At 61.3% G+C, this 21,577-nt stretch overlaps 4 protein-coding genes across 4 annotated transcripts; 1 reads left to right on the top strand and 3 right to left on the bottom strand.

Annotated features, from left to right (window-relative positions):
- Positions 1–97: 97 nt before the first annotated feature.
- Positions 98–4,223, bottom strand: LOC135324891 (B-cell differentiation antigen CD72-like). Its single transcript, XM_064501942.1, has 8 exons — positions 4,139–4,223; positions 3,957–4,052; positions 3,597–3,686; positions 2,786–3,100; positions 2,415–2,563; positions 1,686–1,837; positions 594–761; positions 98–188 (listed from the first exon to the last, which is right to left on the bottom strand). Exons 1-7 carry the CDS (start codon positions 4,221–4,223, stop codon positions 623–625), a joined length of 1,026 nt encoding a protein of 341 aa, XP_064358012.1. The 3' UTR covers positions 98–188; positions 594–622.
- A 1,414-nt stretch (positions 4,224–5,637) lies between these two features.
- Positions 5,638–8,805, top strand: LOC135325088 (B-cell differentiation antigen CD72-like). Its single transcript, XM_064502565.1, has 7 exons — positions 5,638–5,722; positions 5,805–5,900; positions 6,441–6,530; positions 6,834–7,148; positions 7,279–7,427; positions 7,700–7,797; positions 8,518–8,805. Exons 1-7 carry the CDS (start codon positions 5,638–5,640, stop codon positions 8,663–8,665), a joined length of 981 nt encoding a protein of 326 aa, XP_064358635.1. The 3' UTR covers positions 8,666–8,805.
- Positions 8,806–11,360: 2,555 nt separating this feature from the next.
- On the bottom strand, positions 11,361–14,233 carry LOC112993609 (B-cell differentiation antigen CD72-like). Its single transcript, XM_064501622.1, has 7 exons — positions 14,100–14,233; positions 13,922–14,017; positions 13,292–13,381; positions 12,674–12,988; positions 12,395–12,543; positions 12,017–12,114; positions 11,361–11,766 (listed from the first exon to the last, which is right to left on the bottom strand). The coding sequence occupies exons 1-7, from the start codon at positions 14,215–14,217 to the stop codon at positions 11,619–11,621; spliced, it is 1,014 nt and encodes a 337-aa protein (XP_064357692.1). The 5' UTR covers positions 14,218–14,233; the 3' UTR covers positions 11,361–11,618.
- A 2,916-nt stretch (positions 14,234–17,149) lies between these two features.
- Positions 17,150–21,342, bottom strand: LOC135325087 (killer cell lectin-like receptor subfamily G member 1). Its single transcript, XM_064502564.1, has 6 exons — positions 21,267–21,342; positions 20,617–20,727; positions 19,822–19,902; positions 18,915–19,063; positions 18,141–18,244; positions 17,150–17,538 (listed from the first exon to the last, which is right to left on the bottom strand). Exons 1-6 carry the CDS (start codon positions 21,340–21,342, stop codon positions 17,340–17,342), a joined length of 720 nt encoding a protein of 239 aa, XP_064358634.1. The 3' UTR covers positions 17,150–17,339.
- Between the last annotated feature and the right edge of the window lie 235 nt (positions 21,343–21,577).

Genomic DNA, 21,577 nt, shown 5'->3' with positions numbered 1-21,577 from the left:
AGAAGCACAAGCGGGGCCAGCAGGGAGGGACCCAGGCGTCCGGGCAGCCCCTGTGGACTGTGAAGTTGGGGGGGGGGGGTTGCTCATGCCAGCAAGGGCAGGCTGGATGGGGCAGGCTCTGGTGACGCGTCCGGGCGGCACGCAGGGGTGCAGCAGTGCTGAAGCAGAGCAGGCGCTTGGCATGGGCGCTGCAAGGGAAGGTAAAGGGTGATGAGAGCCCCACGGCGACTTGCTACCCCAGCACTCCCCTCCCACAGGGGTGCAGGGATGCCTCCTGGGGAAGGCAGCATGCTCAGGGGTTTCCCCTACTTTGCCCCTTTCCTGCCCCACAGCTGAGTGTCACTTAAGTCTCCCCATCCCCAGCTCCCACAAGGCAGGGACTCCCAGTGCAGTGGAGGGCTGGAGCAGGCTTCGTCCAGCCCTGGGGATGCGTCTGCATCCCTCTGCCCTTCCTGCCCGCTCCTTGGACCAGCCCAGCCTGGCTCAGCTCCTCACTTCCCTCCTCGCGCACCCCAGGGCCCAGCACACCCTGCTTCCCCAGGGCTGCCCGCGGCTCGGCGGAGCCAGGCGCAGGCGAGGGCTCACACACTCACTGCAGCGGTGGCGGGGCCGGCGGCTGTCCTCAGAAGAACGGGACGCTCGGGCCTGGCGCCTTCTCGCAGATCCAGAGGTGCAAGTCGTCTGCACTGGCGCACTGGGTGGGTTTGATGTTCCCATGGCTTATTATCGCGCAGGTCCCATTAGGCTTCCACTGCCAGGGCCTGGCGAGGAAATGGCGTGTCAGGGAGATGTTGCAGCCCGTCCCGCCAGGCCCTGCTGAGCGCTGCAGGCAGCCGAGACCGACAGCGGGGTCCCCCTCGCACGCTTGTTCGGGGAGACTTTCAATGATGCAGCCAAAGGGGGGGATCCCCCAGTCCCCCCTCACTAACCTCACAGGCCGAAATTTCAGCCAGTGCAACCCTGCCCTCTCTTGGGGTGCCGGGCTGAGAAATCCCTCTGCCGGGAGATCTGCATTGCTTGTGACTCCCCATTGGATTTCAGCTGCCTACCCTTGTTGCTGGGGAACATTTCCGCTCTGGAGACCACAGTCATCCTTGAGGAGGCTTGGACCACCCGAGACGCTGCCTTGCTGGCGGGTGCTGCGGCGCTGCCCTGCCCAGCACCATGCTGGTGCTGCCGGAGACATGGCAGGGGCCGGGCACCCAGCACCCGGCGAGACAGACCTGTTCCACCCCACTGCCTTCAGACACCGCAAGAGGAAGCAGTGGCGAGAAGGGGAGGTCACGCACGTGGCGGGGAGGAGCCCTGGCCTCTCCGCGGGCGGGAAGACCTGATTTCCCCTCGAGGAGGAGACAAATGTGGTGCTCAAGTGCTTTGTCTAGACCCCAAATAAAACCTGCGGTTTCTTTTGTCCCCTATCGCTGGCTCCTGCTCGCGCAGGCCCTGCACGTGCCCTCTGAGGCTTTGCATGGCCTCTGAGCTCCTCAGCGTACAGCTGCTCCCACCTCCTCTCAGTCCCACCTTGTTTTATGCCCTAGCAGCTGTGCCAGGGGCAGGGACTGGATATTGGTGGGATTTTAAATCCCCTTAAAGCCTTGCTGGAAGAGAGGGGCTTTATCGTAGGGGGTGTTACCCTGTCTGCTCCTCTCCAGCAAGAGGATGCACAGAAATCAGCCTCTGGGTACCTTTCATAAAGAGAGCCATCGATCCAGACCCAGGCACTGGTCCCACCCTCGTCGTCCGGATCTTCTTCCTCCAGCCACCCGTACTCGTACCAGGGGAAGCTGCTCTGGTACAGCCCAATCCAGTACGGCGTGTCCGAGTTCTTCAGGAAGTTCTGGAAAAGGAAAAAGGGGCCTTACGTGGCCTTCCCTGACCCCAAGTAGCTCCCTCCTCCCCCAGTATCAGGGAAGGACAAGTCTCCAGAGGCCGCAGGGGTACACGTGTGCCTGGCCCAGAGCAGAGGGATCGTGTATCCAGTCTGAGGAGGAGTGCAGTGAGTCCCTGCAGCGAGCATTTCTCCCGTGCCAGTGGCCAGCCCAGTGTAGGAAAGAGCGTGAGACTCACCCAGTCGCTCCATTGGCTGCTAACACAGACCTGCCACCCCAGCTAAGGCATCTCCTGAGGGGTGCAATCTCCCCACGCAGCCCTTTGGGGCTGGGGCTCCTTGTGGCAGGACATCCGAGCAGCCCAGGTGCCCTGCTCCGGCCTGTGCATTGCCAGAGGTGGGGGGGCAGAGCCCATCTTCCCTGCATCCAGCACTGGCCACACGCTGCCACGCTGTGTCCAGGGATCAGCCCTGCACCCTCCGAGCCCACTGCAGGACTCATCCCCCTGGCACAGTGCTGAAGTGCCCAGGCGCCCCCCAGGCATGACACCCCCAGCCCCTGCCCTTGACTCCCTCTGCACAGTACCGGCACGGTCCAGCGAGTCCAGGATTTGGTGATCAGGAGCTGAGAAATTTTCTTACTGCACTCATCTCTGCTGTCCTCCCAGGTCTTCTTCTCCGCCGAGATGAAGAGGCACTTGCCTCTGTACAGCACCCAGCCCGAGGGGCAGCAATCTGGGGGCACGGGCAGTGCTCAGGGATGCTCCCAGCCTTGCCCGGGAATTTCCCCCAGCATTTCCCCAGCAGACATCACAGGCTGAGCAGCTTCTGCCTCTGGTCCAGGCATAGTATCACCCTTGGGCCACCCCATCTCCATCCTGTGCCAAAAAGCCAGTGCCCCTGCCAAGGGCTGCCTGTCCCCTGTGGCACCCCGTCCCTGCTCCACCATGGCCTTACCGATATTTGAGCAGGAGCGCAGGCTGCTCACGGTGGTCTCACTGGCATTGAGCTTCCCCTGCACGTCCTGCAGCTCCCTCTCCATCTTTCGCAGGGCCCCCATGACACTCTCCAACTCGGCGTCCAAGCTCCCCACCTCCTTCTGGCTGCTGTTGCCCTCCAGCCACGCGCGCTGCAGCTCCGCTTTGGCCTGCGCCAGCTCCAGCCGCGTCTGCTGCAGGCTCTGCTCCTGCAGGCTCACCTGCTGCGAGAGGCGGCCGTGCTCGGCCGCGTGCGCGCGGGAGGTGTCCTGCAGCTTGCGGGTGACCTGCCAGTCTGGGGACAGGCGGGGGGAGCCATGGGACAGGGGTCGGCATGGTGTGGGCAGGGTGTCCGGTCAGAGGGTGGGCAGGGGAAAGCAGGACAAGATGGGATGGAGCAGGAGAAGATAGCTCAGGGGAGGACCAGGGCAGGGAGGATGCAGCAGTGCAAGGCTGGGCAAGGTGGGGATGGAGAAAGGCAAGGCTGGAAGACAGACAAGGCAGAGCAAGGCAAGACAGGGTTTGGCATGAGAGGGAAAGGAATGAGCAAAAAGGAGGAAGGTGGGGAAGATGTGCAATGGGAGGCAAGGGAGGTACCTATGAGGGACGGGAGATACAGGCCAGCTTGGGGCAGACTGCGCACTAGCACTAGCCCTGAGCAGCATGAATGGGGGACTGTCTGCCCCAGCTATCCACCCATGGGACCCATCCCCTGTAAAGCTCCCTCCCTCTCTCCACGCTGCCCAGCCACCCTGCATCGCCAGGCAGTGCCCAGAGCAGCCACTACTCACAGCAACCCCCCAGGGCAATGGCAGTGGCCAGAAGCAGCAGGCAGGCTGCCAGCAGCCCCACAGGGATGGACCACAGCCGGTGCCAGGGCCCTGCAAGACAAAACCAGATGCCATTGACACCTGCTGCCTCCTCCGCTGACCCCACAGAAAGCCACAAGCCTGGAAACCCCATGCAGCCACCAGCCCTCCTGCCCCAGAGCCAGTGCAGGCAGCAGGGCAGCAGAGTGGCAGCGTGAAGGCACACATGAAAGGTGTGGGCACTTCCTCTCTTCAAGGACAGGGGCAAGAGCTCCCTGATACACCCCCGTTACCCATGCCTGGGCCTCTCCGGGGTGCCCCAGGCTCCGGGTGGGCACTCACCTGGGCTGGGCTGGGACCCCTGCCTGTCCTGCCCCGCTGGTGCCTGCCCTGGCTCCACGTTCTCGTAGGGGCTCTCTGCCTCATCCATGCCAAGGGCTGTTGGAGGAAGGCAGGGGAGAGCGGGTGAGTCCGCAAGGCCTGGGCCCAGGGTGGGAAGCACTGGGACTCCCAGGGGCTCTCACCTGCCTCCAGTGCCTGGCAGGGCGTGCTGCGTCCCACGGGCACCTTGGCAAACCTCAGGTCAGCGTAAACCACACTCTGGGCCATGAGGACAGGAGCTGGCTGTGCCCTGGGCCCCGCTGGCTCCAACCTTGCTTTGCTGGGTCTTGCTCCCCTGCAGTTGCACCGTCTCTCTGGGGTGTAAAGAGAAGTGAGGCTGGTTTCTGCAGAAGGAGAAGTTTGCTCAGAGCTGCACCAGATGGGACCAGTGAGGCACAGCCATGGTTATCAATGCCCTCCCATTGGCCCCAGCACCACCAGCTCGTCCCCTCCCACAGCCCCAAAAGTGGTCACAGTCCCCTGGGCCCATGGCAGGGTTGCAGTCACGCAACCCAGAGTCGGGGAGCTGTCTCTGTAGTATCCTCACTGGCAGACTGGGAAGATCTGGCCAAGAGGAGGGGACAACAAGGTGGGTGGAAACATAGTTGGTCAGGAGGACTGCAGGGATTGTTGTCAGTGGCACCCAATCCATCTGGTGACAAGTCACTGGTGACATCCCTCTGGAGTTGATCCCAAGGCCAATACTCCTTAAACCTTCATTGGTGCCCTGGATGCAGGATGGGGAAGGCCCTCAGCAAGCTGATGGGTGACACCAAGCTGGGGGAATGGTGGGTATGCTGAAGGGCAGGGCTGCCATTCAATGGGGCCTGGAGAAATGGGGTGACGGGAATCTGTTCAACCAAGGGAAAGGCTGAGTCCTGCATCTGGGAATGAGATAACACCAGGACAGGCTGGGGCTGACGGACTGGCAAGGAAGCAGCTGTAGGGGTGGCAGGAACCCCTGGAGATCCTCTGGTCCAATCCCCCTGCTCAAGCGGGGTCACCCAGAGCAAGTTGCCCAAGACCTTGTCCGAACGGCTCTTGAATATCTCCAGGGATGGAGACACCACAACATCTCTGGGCAACCTGTTCCAGTGTTTAATCACCCTCACAGTAAAGATGTGTTTTCTTATCTTCAGGTAGAATTTCCTGTATTTCAGTGTTGCAATGTTTTCCCACAATGGCAGTGCTCAAATCCTGGAGCAAGGCCCAGAGAGGGGGCCATCTCCATCCTTCGTGTGACCAGCCCCAGAGCAACACACTCCTGCATTGCAGTTGACCCTGCTCTACCCCTGACCAAGGTATTTGGGCTCTCCTTGCCCCATTGGGCCCTGCAGCTCTGCCCAGGGCTCAATGCCCTGGCCTCAGGCCATGCCCTGCTGTTGTCCCAGGGGACTGTGACCAGTTTTGGGGATGTGGGAGGAGATAAGCTGGTGGTGCTGGGGCCAATGGGAGGGTGCTGATGCCCATGGCTGTGCCTCACTGGTCCCATGTGGCGCAGCTCTGAGCAAACTTCTGCTTCTACAGAAACCAGCCTCACTTCTCCTTTACACCCCAGAGAAACAGTGCGGCAACAGCAGAGCACAGAGCAGTAGGGACAGACAAGGTGGGAGCCAGTGGGGCCCAGAGCACAGCCATCTGCATGGCCCAAAGTGAGGTTTATGTTGACCTGAGGTTTGCCAAGGTGCCCGCGGGATGCAGCACGCCCTGCCAAGCGCTGGAGGCAGGTGAGATTCCCCGGGAGCCCCAAAGCTGCCGCCCCAGGCTCGGGCCCCACAGACTCACCCACTCTACCCCGCCTGACCACAGCCCTGTGCGAGGACGAGGCGGAGAGCCCCTACGAGAACGTGGAGCCAGCGCAGGCACCCGTGGGTCAGGACAGGCAGGGGTCCCAGCCCAGCCCAGGTGAGTGCCCACCCGGGGCCCAGGACACCCTGCAGAGACCCAGCATGGGGTGAGGGGGGTGATGGGTGCTCCTGCTCCCACCCCGCAGGGATGAAGGGCAGGAGGCTGGGAGGCTGGTGGTGGAGAGGGCCGTGGGAACTGTGCTTGGCGGTGGCAGCACGTGGAGCTGGGGTCCCAGCACGCCAGGTCATGCTTCTCGGCAGCGGTGCGGTTGGGGCTGCACCAGCTGGGCCAGCGGGACGGCAGGGCTCAGGCAGCAGCACGTCGTGTTCACGGATGGGAGCACTTCCCACTGCGTCAGCACATGCTTTTGACCCCACAACCCTGGGGAGCCGAGGCACCGAGGCCCACATCCCATCTGGTCCCCACGTGGGCTCCCACCGTGTCCCCACAGCTCCCCAGCAGCTGCCAGCCCTGGCTCCAGGCAGCAGGGCTGGGGGCCGCGTGGGGTTTCCAGGCTCACGGCTCTCTGCGGGGACGCCGGAGGTGGCAGCGGGGCCGGCAGGGGTGGCTGATCCGGCGGCCGGTCATGTGTTGCAGGGCGCTGGCGCCGGCTGCGGTCCGTCCCCGTGGGGCTGCTGGCAGCCTGCCTGCTGCTGCTGGCCGTTGCCATCGCCCTGGGGCTGTGCTGTGAGTAGGGGCTGCTCCGGGCACTGCCAGGACCAAGGGGCGGCTGGGCAGCGTGGGGCAGGGGGCAGCGGGGCACGGGGCGGCGGGTGAGTGGCAGGAAGGAGGGATGGAGAGCAGGGCCATGAGCCGGGGGGAAGGAGCCGTGTGGCTGGGGCACGCGCTCTGTGGTCGCGGGCAGCTCAGGGCAGTGCCCGGGGGACTCCCCTCTGCCGTGCCCACACTGTCCCCCGCGTGGGGCCGGTGCCATCATGTCCTGCCCGGACGTCCCGGCCCCGTCCCACGTCTCCCCCCACCTGTCCCCAGACTGGCAGGTCACCCGCAAGCTGCAGGACACCTCCCGCGCGCACGCGGCCGAGCACGGCCGCCTCTCGCAGCAGGTGAGCCTGCAGGAGCAGAGCCTGCAGCAGACACGGCTGGAGCTGGCGCAGGCCAAAGCGGAGCTGCAGCGCGCGTGGCTGGAGGGCAACAGCAGCGGGCAGGAGCTGGAGCGCTGCAACACGGAGCTGGAGCATGTCCTGGGGACCCTGAGGTGGACGGAGAGGGAGCTGCAGGATGTGCAGGGGAAGCTCAGTGCCAGTGAGAGCACCGTGAGCAGCCTGCGCGCCTGTGTGAATACAGGTAGGGCTGTGGTGGGCCAGGACGGGGAGCGGCATCTTTTGAGGAGATGCTGGGGACGTTCCCGGGCCAGGCTGGGAGCTCCCAGGCCCCCGTGGCCAGGAGCGCCCCTGAGTGCTGCCCGTGCCCCCAGACTGCTGCCCCTCGGGCTGGATGCTGTACAAGGGCAAGTGCCTCTTCATCTCGGTGGAGAAGAAGACCTGGTGGGACAGCAAAAGAGACTGTGAAAGTAAAACCTCTCTGCTCCTGGTGCAGGACCCCTGGGAGTCGTGGACACTGCCGGTATGGAGAGAGGGGGGCTGTGGCTGCCCCGGTGGGTGGTGGCGGATGCCGGGGCTTTGCAGAGCCCTGGGGGGTGGGAGGCAGTGGCAGGCGCTGGGTGGGCGCAGGCCCCCAGGGCTGCGAGAGGCTGCTGGGGCAGCCCCACTGCCTGCTGCCATGAGCTCTGGCTCCCCATCCTGGCTGGTGGCAGGGCAGGAGCAGGGCTTGGCCCTGCTGCTCCTGGGCTGCCGCTAGGCAATGGGGCAGGTGGTCAGCAGCTTCTCTCCCCTCAGGATTTTGTGGCAGCGCCAGGTGCCCAGTACTGGGTTGGTGTGAAAATTCATCGTTTCAGGAAGCAATCAGTGTGGCTGAATGAAATGTACTTTGACATGTAAGTGTAGCAGTACCATCCACGGGAGCTATGTCCAGTTCACCAGACCCAGAGGGGTTGGTGGAAAGGTCCCTGTTGGGTCTCTAGTTCCTCCTCCCATTCATAAGTGGACTATCACCAGCACTAGACTAGGGAGAACCTTGAAAACCTCCATGGCAAGAAGTGTCCCCATCAACCATGCCCATGAACCATCCCCATCGACCCCACTCCTGCCTCACTCTAGGATGCTCCCTGAGCTGTACTGGGGAAGGAGCACCCTTGGCTCTCCTTTCCCAAGCAAATGGACACACATGGGAAAGGGCACAGGGAGCAGAGGGCAGGCCTGAACTGGGAGGCATGGGAGCTGGGCACCCTGAGCTGAGTACCCCTGGGAGCAGTGAGCCAGCCTAGCAGAGACTCAAGAGGAGCTGCAAGTGGGTCTGCCCCTCTGGACTGGCTCTCCACCACGAAGGGTTTAATGGCAGAGAGTAGTGCCTGCGGAAGGGGGCAGCCAGGCACACTTGGCCTCCAGGTGTCACAGTCCCAGCACGCAGCACGGTGCCCCTCATGCACAGCACGGAGAGAGATGCTGGCGGTGGAATGGGAGGAACATGACTCTTCCTCAGACTGGTCCCAGTATCATGTGCCCCGGACTGCCCCAGCAGCACTGAGGCCTGTGGGAATAGGCAGCCGCAGCAGTGACACTGTCCCTGCTCTTCTGAAATGTGCCCTCCCTTCCAGAAATCCGAAAAGGTTAGATTGTGGACTATCAAGCGCTGGGAAAATAGAGCGTTCAAAATGCTCAGAGAAACTCCCGTGGATCTGCGAGCAGGCCCCAGAGATGAGCAGCGCATCCGACACCCTGTTTCCTCTCCTGGCCAAGGGGTGATTGCAACTCCCCAGCCCCTCATTGCAGGACCTGGGAACAGGATCTCTGGCTGCACTGAGGAGACACCCTCACCCGTGCTGCAATGCAAGCATCCATGCTGCACCTTGCCTCAACCATGCTGCAAAGCTCTGAGGAGACAGTTTGGGAAAGTCTGTATTTTAAAGCAACACTTTTGGAAAACAATTGGCATTTCCCTCTCTCACACTCATGCCAGCACTTATACCCCCTAACACCTGCCCTCCAGCGCCCAGACGTGTGTGCCCACGTGCCCTGGCCAGCACGGCTCACAGCACCCAGGGGCAGGGGACACCAGTAGTGAGCCCTGCTCATGTTTGCTGCATTTGTCTGAGACTGTCGACTGTGTGCTGGTTGAGATGTGCCTTTTGCACCTTTTTAGAGTTGAGGATGATGGTGCCATTTGTGTCCCCAACCTGTCCCCCTCTGGGAGTGCTCTGGACTGCCTGGGTGCCCCTCGCCTCCTGTGCTGGCTGTCAGCAGTTCCTGTCCTGTCCTTTCTCCTCCCACTGTCACCTCCCCATGGCTGCAGCCTGTCCCTTGGTTGAGCCCTGTCCTTGACTGGTGACATGTCACTGGTGACATCTTGTCACTGGTGTCGACCTTCTGGGGTCAAGCCCAGGGCCAGTACTCCTTAAAGTCTTCGTCAGTGCCCTGGATGCAGGATGGGGAAGGCCCTCAGCAAGTTCATGAGTGACACCAAGTTGGGGGAGTGGTGGGTATGCTGGAGGGCAGGGCTGCCATTCAGCAGGGCCTGGAGAAATGAGGTGGCAGGAACCTGCTGACGTTCATCCAAGGGAAAGGCTGAGTCCTGCATCTGGGAATGAGACACCCGCTCCACCAGGATGGGCTGGGGCCAATGGACTGGCAAGGAAGCAGCTGTGCCACAAGGGACCTGGGGGACCTGGGGACAAGAGGCTGGATAGGACCCAGCAGTGTATCCTTGCAGTGACGATGCCCAGTGGTATCACAGTCTGTGCTGGCCAGAGTGCAGGCAGTGGGACCAGGCAAGGGACTGAGCCCCTCTGCTGGTGCTGGAGAGACAATGTCTGGGCTCCCCCAGGCAAGGTAGACTCGCCCAGACAGGAGTGAGTCATGGATTCAAGGATACCTGAAATTGGAGGGGGATCTTGGAGGTCATCTATTCCAACCTCCCAGCCTTGCAGCACCATGGCCCTGCCCCATCAGCGTCCTTCCACACTGCCTCTCCTCTCCCAGAAACTGCGGGTGTTCAGTTTGCTAGGTGATCCCCACCTTGGCATCCCTCTCTGAAAAGCGCCTTTCTCTGCAAACACTGTGGGAAACAGGGAGCACTGCACCTCCCTTTCGCCCCATGCTCTCAGGGTCCCCCAGTGCTCTCCCACCTGACCAGGAGAAGTAGAGGGTTGCTGCTCCCCCTTTCTTCTGCCCCAGCCCTGCTTTCATGCGCCAGGACCCTGGGCACACACAGCCAACCCAGCACCACCATCCTCGGTCAGGACTGGCCCTGAACTCCCTCACCCCACCAGGGCCAGGCCTGGGACAGGGCCCCCTCATCTGCCCCACTGTGGTCTCAGAGATCCCCAGTCCCACCCTGGTCTTAGGGATCTTTCCCCCATGGTCCCAGGGTTCCCCCATCTACCCCATCTTTCCCATGATCTCAGGCTTCCCCGTCATACCACTTCTGCCTATGGTCTCAAGGCTCTGAAATGCACCCCCACTTCCCCCCATGGTCTCAGGGCTCTGCACTGCACTCCCATTTCCCCCGTGATCTCAGGGCTCTGCACTGCACCCCATTTCCCCCATGATCTCAAGGCTCTGCACTGCATCCCCACCTCCCCTGTGGTCTCAGGGCTCCCACTGCACCTCCCTTTTGCCCCATGCTCTCGGGGTCCCCCAGTGCTCTCCCACCTGACCAGGAGAAGCAGAGGGTTGCTGCTCCCCCTTTCTTCTGCCCCAGTCCTGCTTTCATGCGCCATGACCCCGGGCACACACAGCCAACCCAGCACCACCATCCTCGCATCTCAAAAGCCCCCTGCTCCATCCCTGTGCTCATGGCTGGGCCCCGAGCACCTCTTAAGCTGCCACATAGCTCCAGTCTGCATCTCTGGACTGGGGGCTGCCTTTGGACCACAGCCAGGGCTGGGCCCCGCTGACTCTGCCGTGCAACCACATCAGCCCTGTCGGGCTGTGCACCCAGCCTTGGGCTGTTCCCAGGCCACAGCGGAGACAGCAATGCTGTGAGGAGCTCAGGCAAGGCTGTCAGGCAAAGCTTCCCAAGGTGGGAAAGTGGGGAGCGGTGGAGATGGCACAAGAAAAAACAGTGCCACGTGCTTATGGCACTGCTACCTGCACCTTCTTCAAGCACACTGACTGGGAGAGCAAGGCCCAGCCTCTACCAAGGGACAGGCTGCAGCCATGGGGAGGTGACAGTGGGAGGAGAAAGGACAGGACAGGAACTGCTGACAGCCAGCACAGGAGGCGAGGGGCACCCAGGCAGTCCAGAGCACTCCCAGAGGGGGACAGGTTGGGGACACAAATGGCACCATCATCCTCAACTCTAAAAAGGTGCAAAAGGCACATCTCAACCAGCACACAGTCGACAGTCTCAGACAAATGCAGCAAACATGAGCAGGGCTCACTACTGGTGTCCCCTGCCCCTGGGTGTTGTGAGCCGTGCTGGCCAGGGCACGTGGGCACACACGTCTGGGCGCTGGAGGGCAGGTGTTAGGGGGTATAAGTGCTGGCATGAGTGTGAGAGAGGGAAATGCCAATTGTTTTCCAAAAGTCTTGCTTTAAAATACAGACTTTTTCCCAAACTGTCTCCTCAGAGCTTTGCAACATGGTTGAGGCAAGGTGCAGCATGGATGCTTGCATTGCAGCACGGGTGAGGGTGTCTCCTCAGTGCAGCCAGAGATCCTGTTCCCAGGTCCTGCAATGAGGGGCTGGGGAGTTGCAATCACCCCTTGGCCAGGAGAGGAAACAGGGTGTCGGATGCGCTGCTCATCTCTGGGGCCTGCTCGCAGATCCACGGGAGTTTCTCTGAGCAGAAGTAACTCTGTATTTTCCCGGAGTGTGCTTTTCCACAGACAAAGTAATAGGGCATCCTAGAAGGGAAGGGGCATATCAAAGGTGCAGGGACAGTGTCCCATGCTCCCACCCTGCTCCCAGCCTTGCTGTGCTGCCCATGCAGCTGAAGCCCGAGGCCACCGCAGCCTGGACGGAAAGTCCAATGTAGTGCCAATGCCCAAGCGTTGGCCCCATTGCCAGAAGCAGCGACTGGCACTTCTTCCTCATGGTGGAGGAAGGTAGAAGAGCTCTAGGGCAGGTCCAAGCAGCCAGGACTGCTATGCTTACGTTTTAGATGTCTTCTTGTCCACCCACACAAATGGCCTTTTCCACTCTGGATATATCGCGCCTACCCAGTACTGGGCACCTGGCGCTGCCACAAAATCCTGAGGGGAGAGAAGCTGCTGACCACCTGCCCCATTGCCCAGCAGCAGCCTGGGCGCCCGGGAGCAGCAGGGCCAAGCCCTACTCTTGCCCTGCCACCAGCCAGGATGGGGAGCCAGAGCTCATGGCAGCAGGCAGTGGGGCTGCCCCAGCAGCCTCTCGCAGCCCTGGGGGCCTGCGCCCACCCAGCGCCTGCCACTGCCTCCCACCCCCCAGGGCTCTGCAAAGCCCCGGCATTCGCCACCACCCACCGGGGCAGCCACAGCCCCCCTCTCTCCATACCGGCAGTGTCCACGACTCCCAGGGGTCCTGCACCAGGAGCAGAGAGGTTTTACTTTCACAGTCGCTTTTGCTGTCCCACCAGGTCTTCTTCTCCACCGAGATGAAGAGGCACTTGCCCTTGTACAGCATCCAGCCCGAGGGGCAGCAGTCTGGGGGCACGGGCAGCACTCAGGGGCGCTCCTGGCCACGGGGGCCTGGGAGCTCCCAGCCTGGCCCGGGAACGTCCCCAGCATCTCCCCAAAAGATGCCGCTCCCCGTCCTGGCCCACCACAGCCCTACCTGTATTCACACAGGCGCGCAGGCTGCTCACGGTGCTCTCACTGGCACTGAGCTTCCCCTGCACATCCTGCAGCTCCCTCTCCGTCCACCTCAGGGTCCCCAGGACATGCTCCAGCTCCGTGTTGCAGCGCTCCAGCTCCTGCCCGCTGCTGTTGCCCTCCAGCCACGCGCGCTGCAGCTCCGCTTTGGCCTGCGCCAGCTCCAGCCGTGTCTGCTGCAGGCTCTGCTCCTGCAGGCTCACCTGCTGCGAGAGGCGGCCGTGCTCGGCCGCGTGCGCGCGGGAGGTGTCCTGCAGCTTGCGGGTGACCTGCCAGTCTGGGGACAGGTGGGGGGAGACGTGGGACGGGGCCGGGACGTCCGGGCAGGACATGATGGCACCGGCCCCACGCGGGGGACAGTGTGGGCACGGCAGAGGGGAGTCCCCCGGGCACTGCCCTGAGCTGCCCGCGACCACAGAGCGCGTGCCCCAGCCACACGGCTCCTTCCCCCCGGCTCATGGCCCTGCTCTCCATCCCTCCTTCCTGCCACTCACCCGCCGCCCCGTGCCCCGCTGCCCCCTGCCCCACGCTGCCCAGCCGCCCCTTGGTCCTGGCAGTGCCCGGAGCAGCCCCTACTCACAGCACAGCCCCAGGGCGATGGCAACGGCCAGCAGCAGCAGGCAGGCTGCCAGCAGCCCCACGGGGACGGACCGCAGCCGGCGCCAGCGCCCTGCAACACATGACCGGCCGCCGGATCAGCCACCCCTGCCGGCCCCGCTGCCACCTCCGGCGTCCCCGCAGAGAGCCGTGAGCCTGGAAACCCCACGCGGCCCCCAGCCCTGCTGCCTGGAGCCAGGGCTGGCAGCTGCTGGGGAGCTGTGGGGACACGGTGGGAGCCCACGTGGGGACCAGATGGGATGTGGGCCTCGGTGCCTCGGCTCCCCAGGGTTGTGGGGCCAAAAGCATGTGCTGACGCAGTGGGACGTGCTCCCATCCGTGAACACGACGTGCTGCTGCCTGAGCCCTGCCGTCCCGCTGGCCCAGCTGGTGCAGCCCCAACCGCACCGCTGCCGAGAAGCATGACCTGGCGTGCTGGGACCCCAGCTCCACGTGCTGCCACCGCCAAGCACAGTTCCCACGGCCCTCTCCACCACCAGCCTCCCAGCCTCCTGCCCTTCATCCCTGCGGGGTGGGAGCAGGAGCACCCATCACCCCCCTCACCCCATGCTGGGTCTCTGCAGGGTGTCCTGGGCCCCGGGTGGGCACTCACCTGGGCTGGGCTGGGACCCCTGCCTGTCCTGACCCACGGGTGCCTGCGCTGGCTCCACGTTCTCGTAGGGGCTCTCCGCCTCGTCCTCGCACAGGGCTGTGGTCAGGCGGGGTAGAGTGGGTGAGTCTGTGGGGCCCGAGCCTGGGGCGGCAGCTTTGGGGCTCCCGGGGAATCTCACCTGCCTCCAGCGCTTGGCAGGGCGTGCTGCGTCCCGCGGGCACCTTGGCAAACCTCAGGTCAGCGTAAACCACACTCTGGGCCATGTGGACAGCTGGCTGTGTCCCGAGCAGCTCCATATCAGGGACTTTCTACTTCTCTGCTCTGCTGAGATCTGGTGGCAGATTTGTGGCTGCGACAATTGGGGTGGAGCAACTTCTTGCTTTGCAGGAAAGCAGAAGTGCTCATGTTATCTGCGAAATATAGATTACTTTGGGGCAGCTGTTGCTGTAGGAGGAGCTAACTGTCCTCCATCCTACAGGGTCCCAGCCCTACAGTGCAGTGAAGAAGGATGGTCATCTGCTTTCCCAGTCCATGAGGACACCCCAGCCCCAGTGCTTACTGGCCACAGTGGATCCATTCTGTACAGTGTCACGAGCCTGCAGGCAAGAGCAGGCCTCAGGGACAGCACAGGGCACTATACATCCTATCACAGCAGGATGTATCAGCTGGCAATCTCCTGGAGTGTCTGCAGCCCCACACTGCAGAGCTAGGTGACAATAGTAATAAGGAAGGAAATGGCACTACAAAACCCCTCAAAGCTGGTAGAACCCTGTGACAGTAGTGAGAAAAGTGAGAAACAGGAATACAGCAAGGAAACGATGAGACACGATCAAGTGAAAGATCCTTAGGCTTGTGATTGGTTTAAGCTACTGTCACTGGGGAAGAACAGTGAGCAGACTATAGAAGATCAACACCAGCTTGTGCGAGGCTGGACCGTGCTCTGGGTCCCGACCACAGGATCACCACCAGGTGTGAAGGGACACCTGCAGCACTATTCCTCTGTGACAGATAGGGCATCAAGGATTGAATTTCCTAAGACAGCAACTTGACTGCAAACCCGAAGCACACGTAGTATAATACGTAGTATAGTATTTAGTGCCTGGCTATAGAGAATTAGGCTGAGATTAACCTATGAGTGAGTAAAAAGTACAAGTTGCTTGTGGTCGTGCTGCACCTTGAGTCCGTGCTTTTTTATAGTCCCCCACAAGTTAGTGACCATTGGAAAGAATCCTTGGCCACAAGACCACCGTGCAGCAGCCGTTCTTGGAGGGAGCAGAGCAGTGGGGTCTCTGGCTCATCACATCTTGGGTGACACAAAGGGGGCACCCACAAAGGGACTGACCAGCAGGTTTGGTGAGAAGCAGTGCAGGGTTTGATCTATGGGGCCAGAGGGGGCTGAAGAGAGGACGACTCGGCAGTGTTCATGTGAGCACGCGTGAGCAGGAGTGCGAGGCAAAGGCGGTGCGTGGGGTGGCTCTGCAGGAAAGGCAGCTGTCCCCAACTGGCCTGGGCCCTGCGTCCTCCCTCCACCCATGCACCTGCCTGCTGCAGGAACCAGGCTTCCTCTGCTCTTCACCGTCCCTGTCCTACTGCCCACCAGGGCAAGAGCCAGGCTGTGATCCTCCGCATACGGCAGGAGGAGCACCAAGGGATGGCCGTGCAAGAGCTGCATGCTGCTGGCACGACTCAGGTGGCCAATATCAAACCAATGATAGCCCCTGGCACTGAGCAGGGCTTTTAGGCTCTCACACAGCACTGTGGCAGACAGATGAGTTATCTTTTGCCTTAAACATTTCTCAGTACATAAGATGTAAGCCTTGCTGTGCACGTTGCAGACTTTGAAGGAAACCATAACCCTGCGCAAACCATCTGTTCCCAGTGGAAACAAGACTGAGCTGCTGCGACCCCAAAATGGTCTCTCTGCAGCCACCTGGAGCCTGCGCTGAAGCAGACCACGATCGGGCAGAGACTTTGCGACTTGGACTGTAAATTCTTGCCATTTAGCGCAACTCCTATAAAACTTGCTTAGCATGAGCAGCTAAATTTGCTGAAGCCTTAGGCTGTACACCTAGTTCAGTGAGAAAGGGCCCCGGAGCTGGTGTAGGCTGGAAGGATAAGGGAGTTACAAGCAGTTTGCGTTCCTGTGCCTCACACTCCGACAGGGAGGATGTCAAGGCTTTGAAATAAGGCCTGCTTGGGTGCCAGGACCCTGGGAAACAAAGCTCCCTCTCACTGCTGCGACAGTGTTAATTACGGGGGTCTGGACTATCTCCCCTCGTCAGGACCTTGGGACATAACACCTCTTTTCACTGCTGCGGCAGTGTTAATTGCTGGAATTACCACCTCCTCATCAGGACCTTGAGAGACAACGGTAGGACCCAAGGAACAAAGACACATCTGTCAGCAGAAACTGCAACAATAAAGATAAACAGCCTGCCTAGGGACAGCGATGAGACCCAACCAGGAGCAGGAGACCCCAGATCTGAATATTACTATTGGTCCGAACTACTGCGTGAGGGGTGGAGAGAAAGTTATAATTGCCCAGGGATTTCTTTGTTCGGGGTCCCTCTTAGGAGGCACCCAGCTCGAGCTGTCATTACCGCATGCACATCATTACAACTTATTTATTTAATTTGCCTTGATTTGGCTCCGAACTTTTCCAAGACATCCAGGGTGAAGAGGACCAACGGGATGCCACTGGATCCACGGGTGGTGATATTTCTTTCTCTCCCTCCCCCTTCTTGATGAATGTTTATAAGATCCGTTCAAAACGTGCAGCACGGGACTCATTTATCTAGTTGAAGTAATCGCCATTAAGTTATCGTTCCTAGCCACGTGCCTTGTCTTTTGCGTCAATAAATCATAAAACTGGTTGGCTGGTGTTGTTTCACCTTAATTCAGTCCAAGAGCATCACGAACTTGGTCGTTGGTCCCAAGGGGAGGGAGGTCGTCCTAAACGACTCCTTTCGGGTCGCGACAAGCACCCAGTCCTGCAGTGAAGTGAGTGCATTCACTGCCACCTCCACAGACTGTGCAGGCACCAGGACACAAGCTGCAGCGCAGCCCAAACCCTCTGCTGGGACTGGGGAGGCAAAGGACCTGCAGAGAGGCACCTCTTGGCTGCTTTCCCTGGTGACATATCAACCCCCAGCAGCAGGTGCCATGGCTCTGCGATGACAGCACCTCCCCGCCGCCCTGATGCCCTCCCTCAAAGACAGCTACAGCATCCACATGCCAGAGTTTATTGCCACAGTGCACAGATCTGGGCTGTGGGGGAAGAAGAGCTCTGCTTTAGGAGACTGCGATCCGGGATGCCAGCGGATGGGAGGTCGAGTCAGACAGGGTGCGACAGCAGCGGCGGTGTCCCTGCACTGGCAGGGTGGCCAAGGTGGAGGTCCCTGCAGGACCTGGGCCCGGGTCACCAGGGCCTCGCGCAGGTGTAGGTGGTGTTCCCCCAGAGGAAGGTGGGGGGTGTGGAGTGGACCCACTGCAGGGTGGCAGCGGTCTTCTCACAGATCCAGCTGTGGGCTTCCCCACACAGGCCTCCAGACAGCCCTGAGCCAGACACCCTCCCGCAGGCCAGGAAAGAGCTGGTGAAACGCTGGATTGGGAAGAGCCTGCGTGGAGAGAGTGGGGTGAGATGGGGTGGGGCGAGACATGGTGGGGCGAGATGGGATGGGGCGAGACGGGATGGAGCGAGACGGGATGGAGCGAGACGGGGTGGGGACGAGACAGGATGGGAGGAGATGGGTTTGGGTGAGACAGGATGGGGCAAGATGGGATGGGACAAGAGAGATTGGGGGTGAGAGGGGTGGGGGCGAGACAGATTGGGGTGAGATGGGATGGGGTGAGATGGGATAGGGCAGGCTGATCAGCTCCTCCTCTGCCAAGGGAATGGAGACTGCGCAGAGATGCCATGGGGGCAAAGCCAACCCTCACCATGGAGCAGTGCCCCTCTGCCATCGTTCCCCAGTCAGGGTACCCATCCCCATCTGTTCTCAACCTGTCCCTGCCCATCCTGCATGCAGCACCCTGGGCCCCTACTGACAGGGCTCAGCACCAGCTGCACCTAGGAGAGCCCCCAGGGCCTCATGCTGGAAATCTGCTCTTGGGGGATGCCCCAGCCTCTCATCCAGAACTTGCTTGTCCCCAAGGTGTGAATACTGGATGGGATGGGACGTTCAGCAGCCCTGGCTGGGGGGCAAGCTGAAAGCCTCACCCCTTCAGCGCGGTGCCATCCAGCCACTTCCAGTCAGCCCGGGAGCTGTCGCGCTTCAGCCCCACGTGGAACACATCCATGTCGGACATGCGTGCCAGGAACGCCTGGCACACGAGGAGACAAGCGTGAGCTCCCCGAAGGGCCAACAGGCCAGCGCAGGCACATGCACATCACACGCAGACAGTCTGACGGACAGACATGACCACGTACCCCCCACACCAGCAGGAGTTCACACAACTGCATGCCTGCACCTGTGAACAAACGCATGTGCCCTCTTGGAGGGGCGGTCATGCTGCACACGGGAACGCGCAGCAGCCGGGCAGGAGGGCTGGAGCAGCATGGAGCTGGGCACAGCTCTCTTTCATGAGTGAGCACGGCTGGGGGCAGGCTGCATGGCAGAGCCTGCTGCTGTAGGGCTCATGTGTGCCAGGCCAGGAGAAATGAGAGGTCGGCGCATCGGAGGACACCCTGCCTGACCCTTCAGACACAGCTCCAGCTGCGTGATATGCAATGAGAGCTATACAGTGTGGGCAGAGCATCACCAGCTCTCCGGCTGAACGCTGGGCTGTGGTCTTGGCACATAGGCCAGAGCAGTGGAGATTGGACACCATCGCTGCAGTAAAGCCAAGCCGAGGCATTGCTTGGCCCTTGCTGTCCTGCCTTCCCAAGAAGGTGAGGACAACTAGGCAGAATGCACAATTTGGTAGAGGTGGTCGTCAGCACAGCCTGATGCCCATGGGCAGGTTAGACAAGCCAGGCTGGGTGTGCACTCACCAGGGTGGCGTTGGCTCGGATGGTGACCAGCTGTGCCTCTCTGGAGCAGCAGTCCTCTTTGCTTTGCTCCCAGGTCTTTTTGGCAGAAGAGAAGTAGTAGCAGTGCCCTGCGTCCCAGAGCCAGCCGGCTGGGCAGAACTGGCATCGCCCTGCACACCAGAAAAGCATCCTGCCTACAGCTCCAGAAGCAGCAGGGATGGAGGAGCTGCCAGGAGCTCCCACCAGCTCCCAGGCTGGGCTCAGTGCTACTGCAGCAGGGTGCAAAAAGGGCAGCCAGGGAGCCACAGCACTGGGTTGTACAACCAACCTAGCACTCTCCTGCAACTGCCCCGTGGAGAGGACCCCTACACTTGTGTCTTCCTCCTGAGGCCCAGGTCCTATATCCCATCTCCAGCCCCATGGGACTCTGGCGGGAGCCCCAGGGGAGGTGGGTCGGTTATATGAAGAGGCTGGCACAAGGGAGGTGGGTAAGGGAAAGGAGGTCCAGGTTCAGTGGAACGATACAAGGATCCCCTACATTTGCAAAGTGCTGGGAACACAACCAGGATTTCAGTTTTACTGGAGGCCAGTCTAAAGAGAGCATCTGACGCCGTCTGGCTCACAGACACTCATAGCAGCAATAACCCTGCAGCTTGCCCAGTGCTGGTGCTGGGTTGAGGCAAGGCTGAGCTGCCCTGGGGTTCTCTCTCCCAAACAGGTCCCGGCAATGCAGCACATTCAGCAACACCGGGGCAGCTCTGCAGGCCATGAGCCAGAAGCCAAGCAGCAAGGATGGAGTGAGCCTGGGATGGGGCATTGTCTGGAGGGAGCCATCTCTTCAGCAGGGAGTAGGGTCACATCCTGCCCCTTGTAAGGGCTTGCCAGATCCTCTCCAAACCTTGCCCAGAAGCCCACCACGCTCTCCTACCTTGCACAGTCCCTTGCCCATAGCTGACGGTCTCCTCTGTGCTCCAGGGATCATGGATGCAGCCTGCCAGTTGCCCTAAAACTACAGACCAAGAGCACAGGACTGTCCCTGCCAGCCAGCCTGCAGGCTGCAGTCCTGGGCTTTTGCTCCCAGCAGCACCCAGTGCACACTCCCATGACTGGGAACCCCACAAGAGCCATGGCCAGCCTGCAGTGGAAAGCTCCCCCGCTTTAAGCCAGACAAGCTGGCTGATGCCCTTGTAGCTTTTTCAGTGCTTCTGAGCCCATCACATGACAGAGTTTTGTGGAAAGTGCTTCTTTCTCTCAGTTTCAGTCTCGCTGCTCTCGGTCCTGTCTTCATCTCATTGCCAGGTGATGGAGCGGGATGCCCCAGGGCCCTTCCTGAGCCCACGCTTTCCTCCCTCCCTGCCTTTCACTCGTCCCTGCTGCAGGTGCTCCAGACAGGCAGGCCTGGGACCTGCTCCTCGCCTTACCAATTTTGCTTCTTGCCCCTGAGCCCAGAAGCATGCAACACCCTCAGCTCCTAACAGGAAGGCCCAGCTCCCCACACAGTACCCAGAGGGGCAGGTTCAGGCTCTGCTTGCGCCTGGAGTGGGGTCAGGGCAGCTGCCCCCTCGGCAGCCCAGCAGCTCTGTCCCTGTCTGGCACACATACAGCACAGATTGCCCTGTGCCAAGGCCGACCCCAAGCCCTCAGCGCCGGCTGCGGTGAGCCCTAGCACCACGTGAGCAGCTGGCGTGGCACTGGCGGTGCCTGGACGTAAGCAGGTACTCACAGTGGATGCTCAAGCCAATGAGGACAATTTGTGCCAGCACAAGCAGTAGGCAAAGGAGAGCCAGGCTGAGGGCTGCACAGCGCCAGGGCAGCTGCTTCGTCTGCTGAGGAGCTGAGAGAGAGAGATAAGCTGGGTCCTGAGGGCTCTGCGGGAGAGCAGCAGGGACCCCTCAGGCCAGGGAAGGTCTGTGCACCCTGGGCAGCTCTCAGGAGGGCATCTGGGGAGCCTCCAGCTACACAGACATCGGTCTCCTCCAGATGACGTCCCCCAGGAAAACTGCGGCAGTGGCGTGGGCTGGAGGGAAAGCCCAGTTGCAGCACCCAAACCCTGCTAGAAGGTGTCCCTCTGCAGATGGCACTTGGCATGGGGGAGCAGGAGTGCCTGTGCCACGCATCTGGTGTGCGGTGAGTGTCCCCTGCCCTTGACCCCCTCCTGCCCATCGCCCCCAGAGCACACAGTCTGCCAGGTGGCTGGAGAGAAGCTGTTTGGCAGGAGGGGATATTTGGAAAGGGTGAGTGGGGTGGGAGTGCTGCTGGGGGAAAATGACCCTGCAGAGAAGAGCAAGCTGCAGGAGGGCAAGGGGAAGCAGTGGGGAGATATGCGGGTGCTACGAGGGCGAGCGGGGCAGGGGGTCACCAGCATGCCATTACCTGGCGTGGGGGGGAAGCGCAGATCAGCGTAGGTGACCCTGTCTTCCATTCCTCGGTCTCTCGCCGTGCACTCCATCAGCGAAGCAGCAACCCCCTCCCTGCCCCCTTCGGCAGCTGGGTGTTACACGAAATGGAAAGTGTCACTTCCTGGCAGCGTCCCCAGAGACACCGGCCAGGCCACAGCCCTCAGGGAGCTGCCAGCTCCCCTGCGAGGGGGAGCCCCGGGCAAGGCCAGCACCCAGGAGATCCCAGCACGAGGGAACCCAGCAGTCCTGCTTGCGCAGCCCACACCACCCTGCTGCTGCGGCATG

This window comes from Dromaius novaehollandiae, chromosome Z (genome assembly GCF_036370855.1).
Source record: "Dromaius novaehollandiae isolate bDroNov1 chromosome Z, bDroNov1.hap1, whole genome shotgun sequence".
Taxonomy (NCBI): domain Eukaryota; kingdom Metazoa; phylum Chordata; class Aves; order Casuariiformes; family Dromaiidae; genus Dromaius; species Dromaius novaehollandiae.
The sequence above is the reverse complement of the archived record's forward strand: the minus strand, read 5'-3'. Positions and strand labels throughout refer to the sequence as shown.

Excerpts from the sequence above, each read along its gene's own strand:
- LOC135324891 (XM_064501942.1), bottom strand. The coding sequence starts at position 4,223 with ATGGCCCAGAGTGTGGTTTACGCTGACCTGAGGTTTGCCAAGGTGCCC. Across the intron at positions 3,687-3,956 it reads GGGGTCCCAGCCCAGCCCAG|GGCCCTGGCACCGGCTGTGG; the intron begins GTGAGTGCCCAC and ends TTTGTCTTGCAG. Across the intron at positions 762-1,685 it reads GATGGCTCTCTTTATGAAAG|GCCCTGGCAGTGGAAGCCTA; the intron begins GTACCCAGAGGC and ends TTTCCTCGCCAG.
- LOC135325088 (XM_064502565.1), top strand. The coding sequence starts at position 5,638 with ATGGCCCAAAGTGAGGTTTATGTTGACCTGAGGTTTGCCAAGGTGCCC. Across the intron at positions 7,149-7,278 it reads GCGCGCCTGTGTGAATACAG|ACTGCTGCCCCTCGGGCTGG; the intron begins GTAGGGCTGTGG and ends CCGTGCCCCCAG. Across the intron at positions 7,428-7,699 it reads GGGAGTCGTGGACACTGCCG|GATTTTGTGGCAGCGCCAGG; the intron begins GTATGGAGAGAG and ends CTCTCCCCTCAG.
- LOC112993609 (XM_064501622.1), bottom strand. The coding sequence starts at position 14,217 with ATGGAGCTGCTCGGGACACAGCCAGCTGTCCACATGGCCCAGAGTGTG. Across the intron at positions 12,989-13,291 it reads CATCGCCCTGGGGCTGTGCT|ACTGGCAGGTCACCCGCAAG; the intron begins GTGAGTAGGGGC and ends ACCTGTCCCCAG. Across the intron at positions 11,767-12,016 it reads GACAAGAAGACATCTAAAAC|GATGCCCTATTACTTTGTCT; the intron begins GTAAGCATAGCA and ends CTTCCCTTCTAG.
- LOC135325087 (XM_064502564.1), bottom strand. The coding sequence starts at position 21,342 with ATGGAGTGCACGGCGAGAGACCGAGGAATGGAAGACAGGGTCACCTAC. Across the intron at positions 18,245-18,914 it reads TCCGAGCCAACGCCACCCTG|GCGTTCCTGGCACGCATGTC; the intron begins GTGAGTGCACAC and ends CTCGTGTGCCAG. Across the intron at positions 17,539-18,140 it reads GATGGCACCGCGCTGAAGGG|GCTCTTCCCAATCCAGCGTT; the intron begins GTGAGGCTTTCA and ends CTCTCCACGCAG.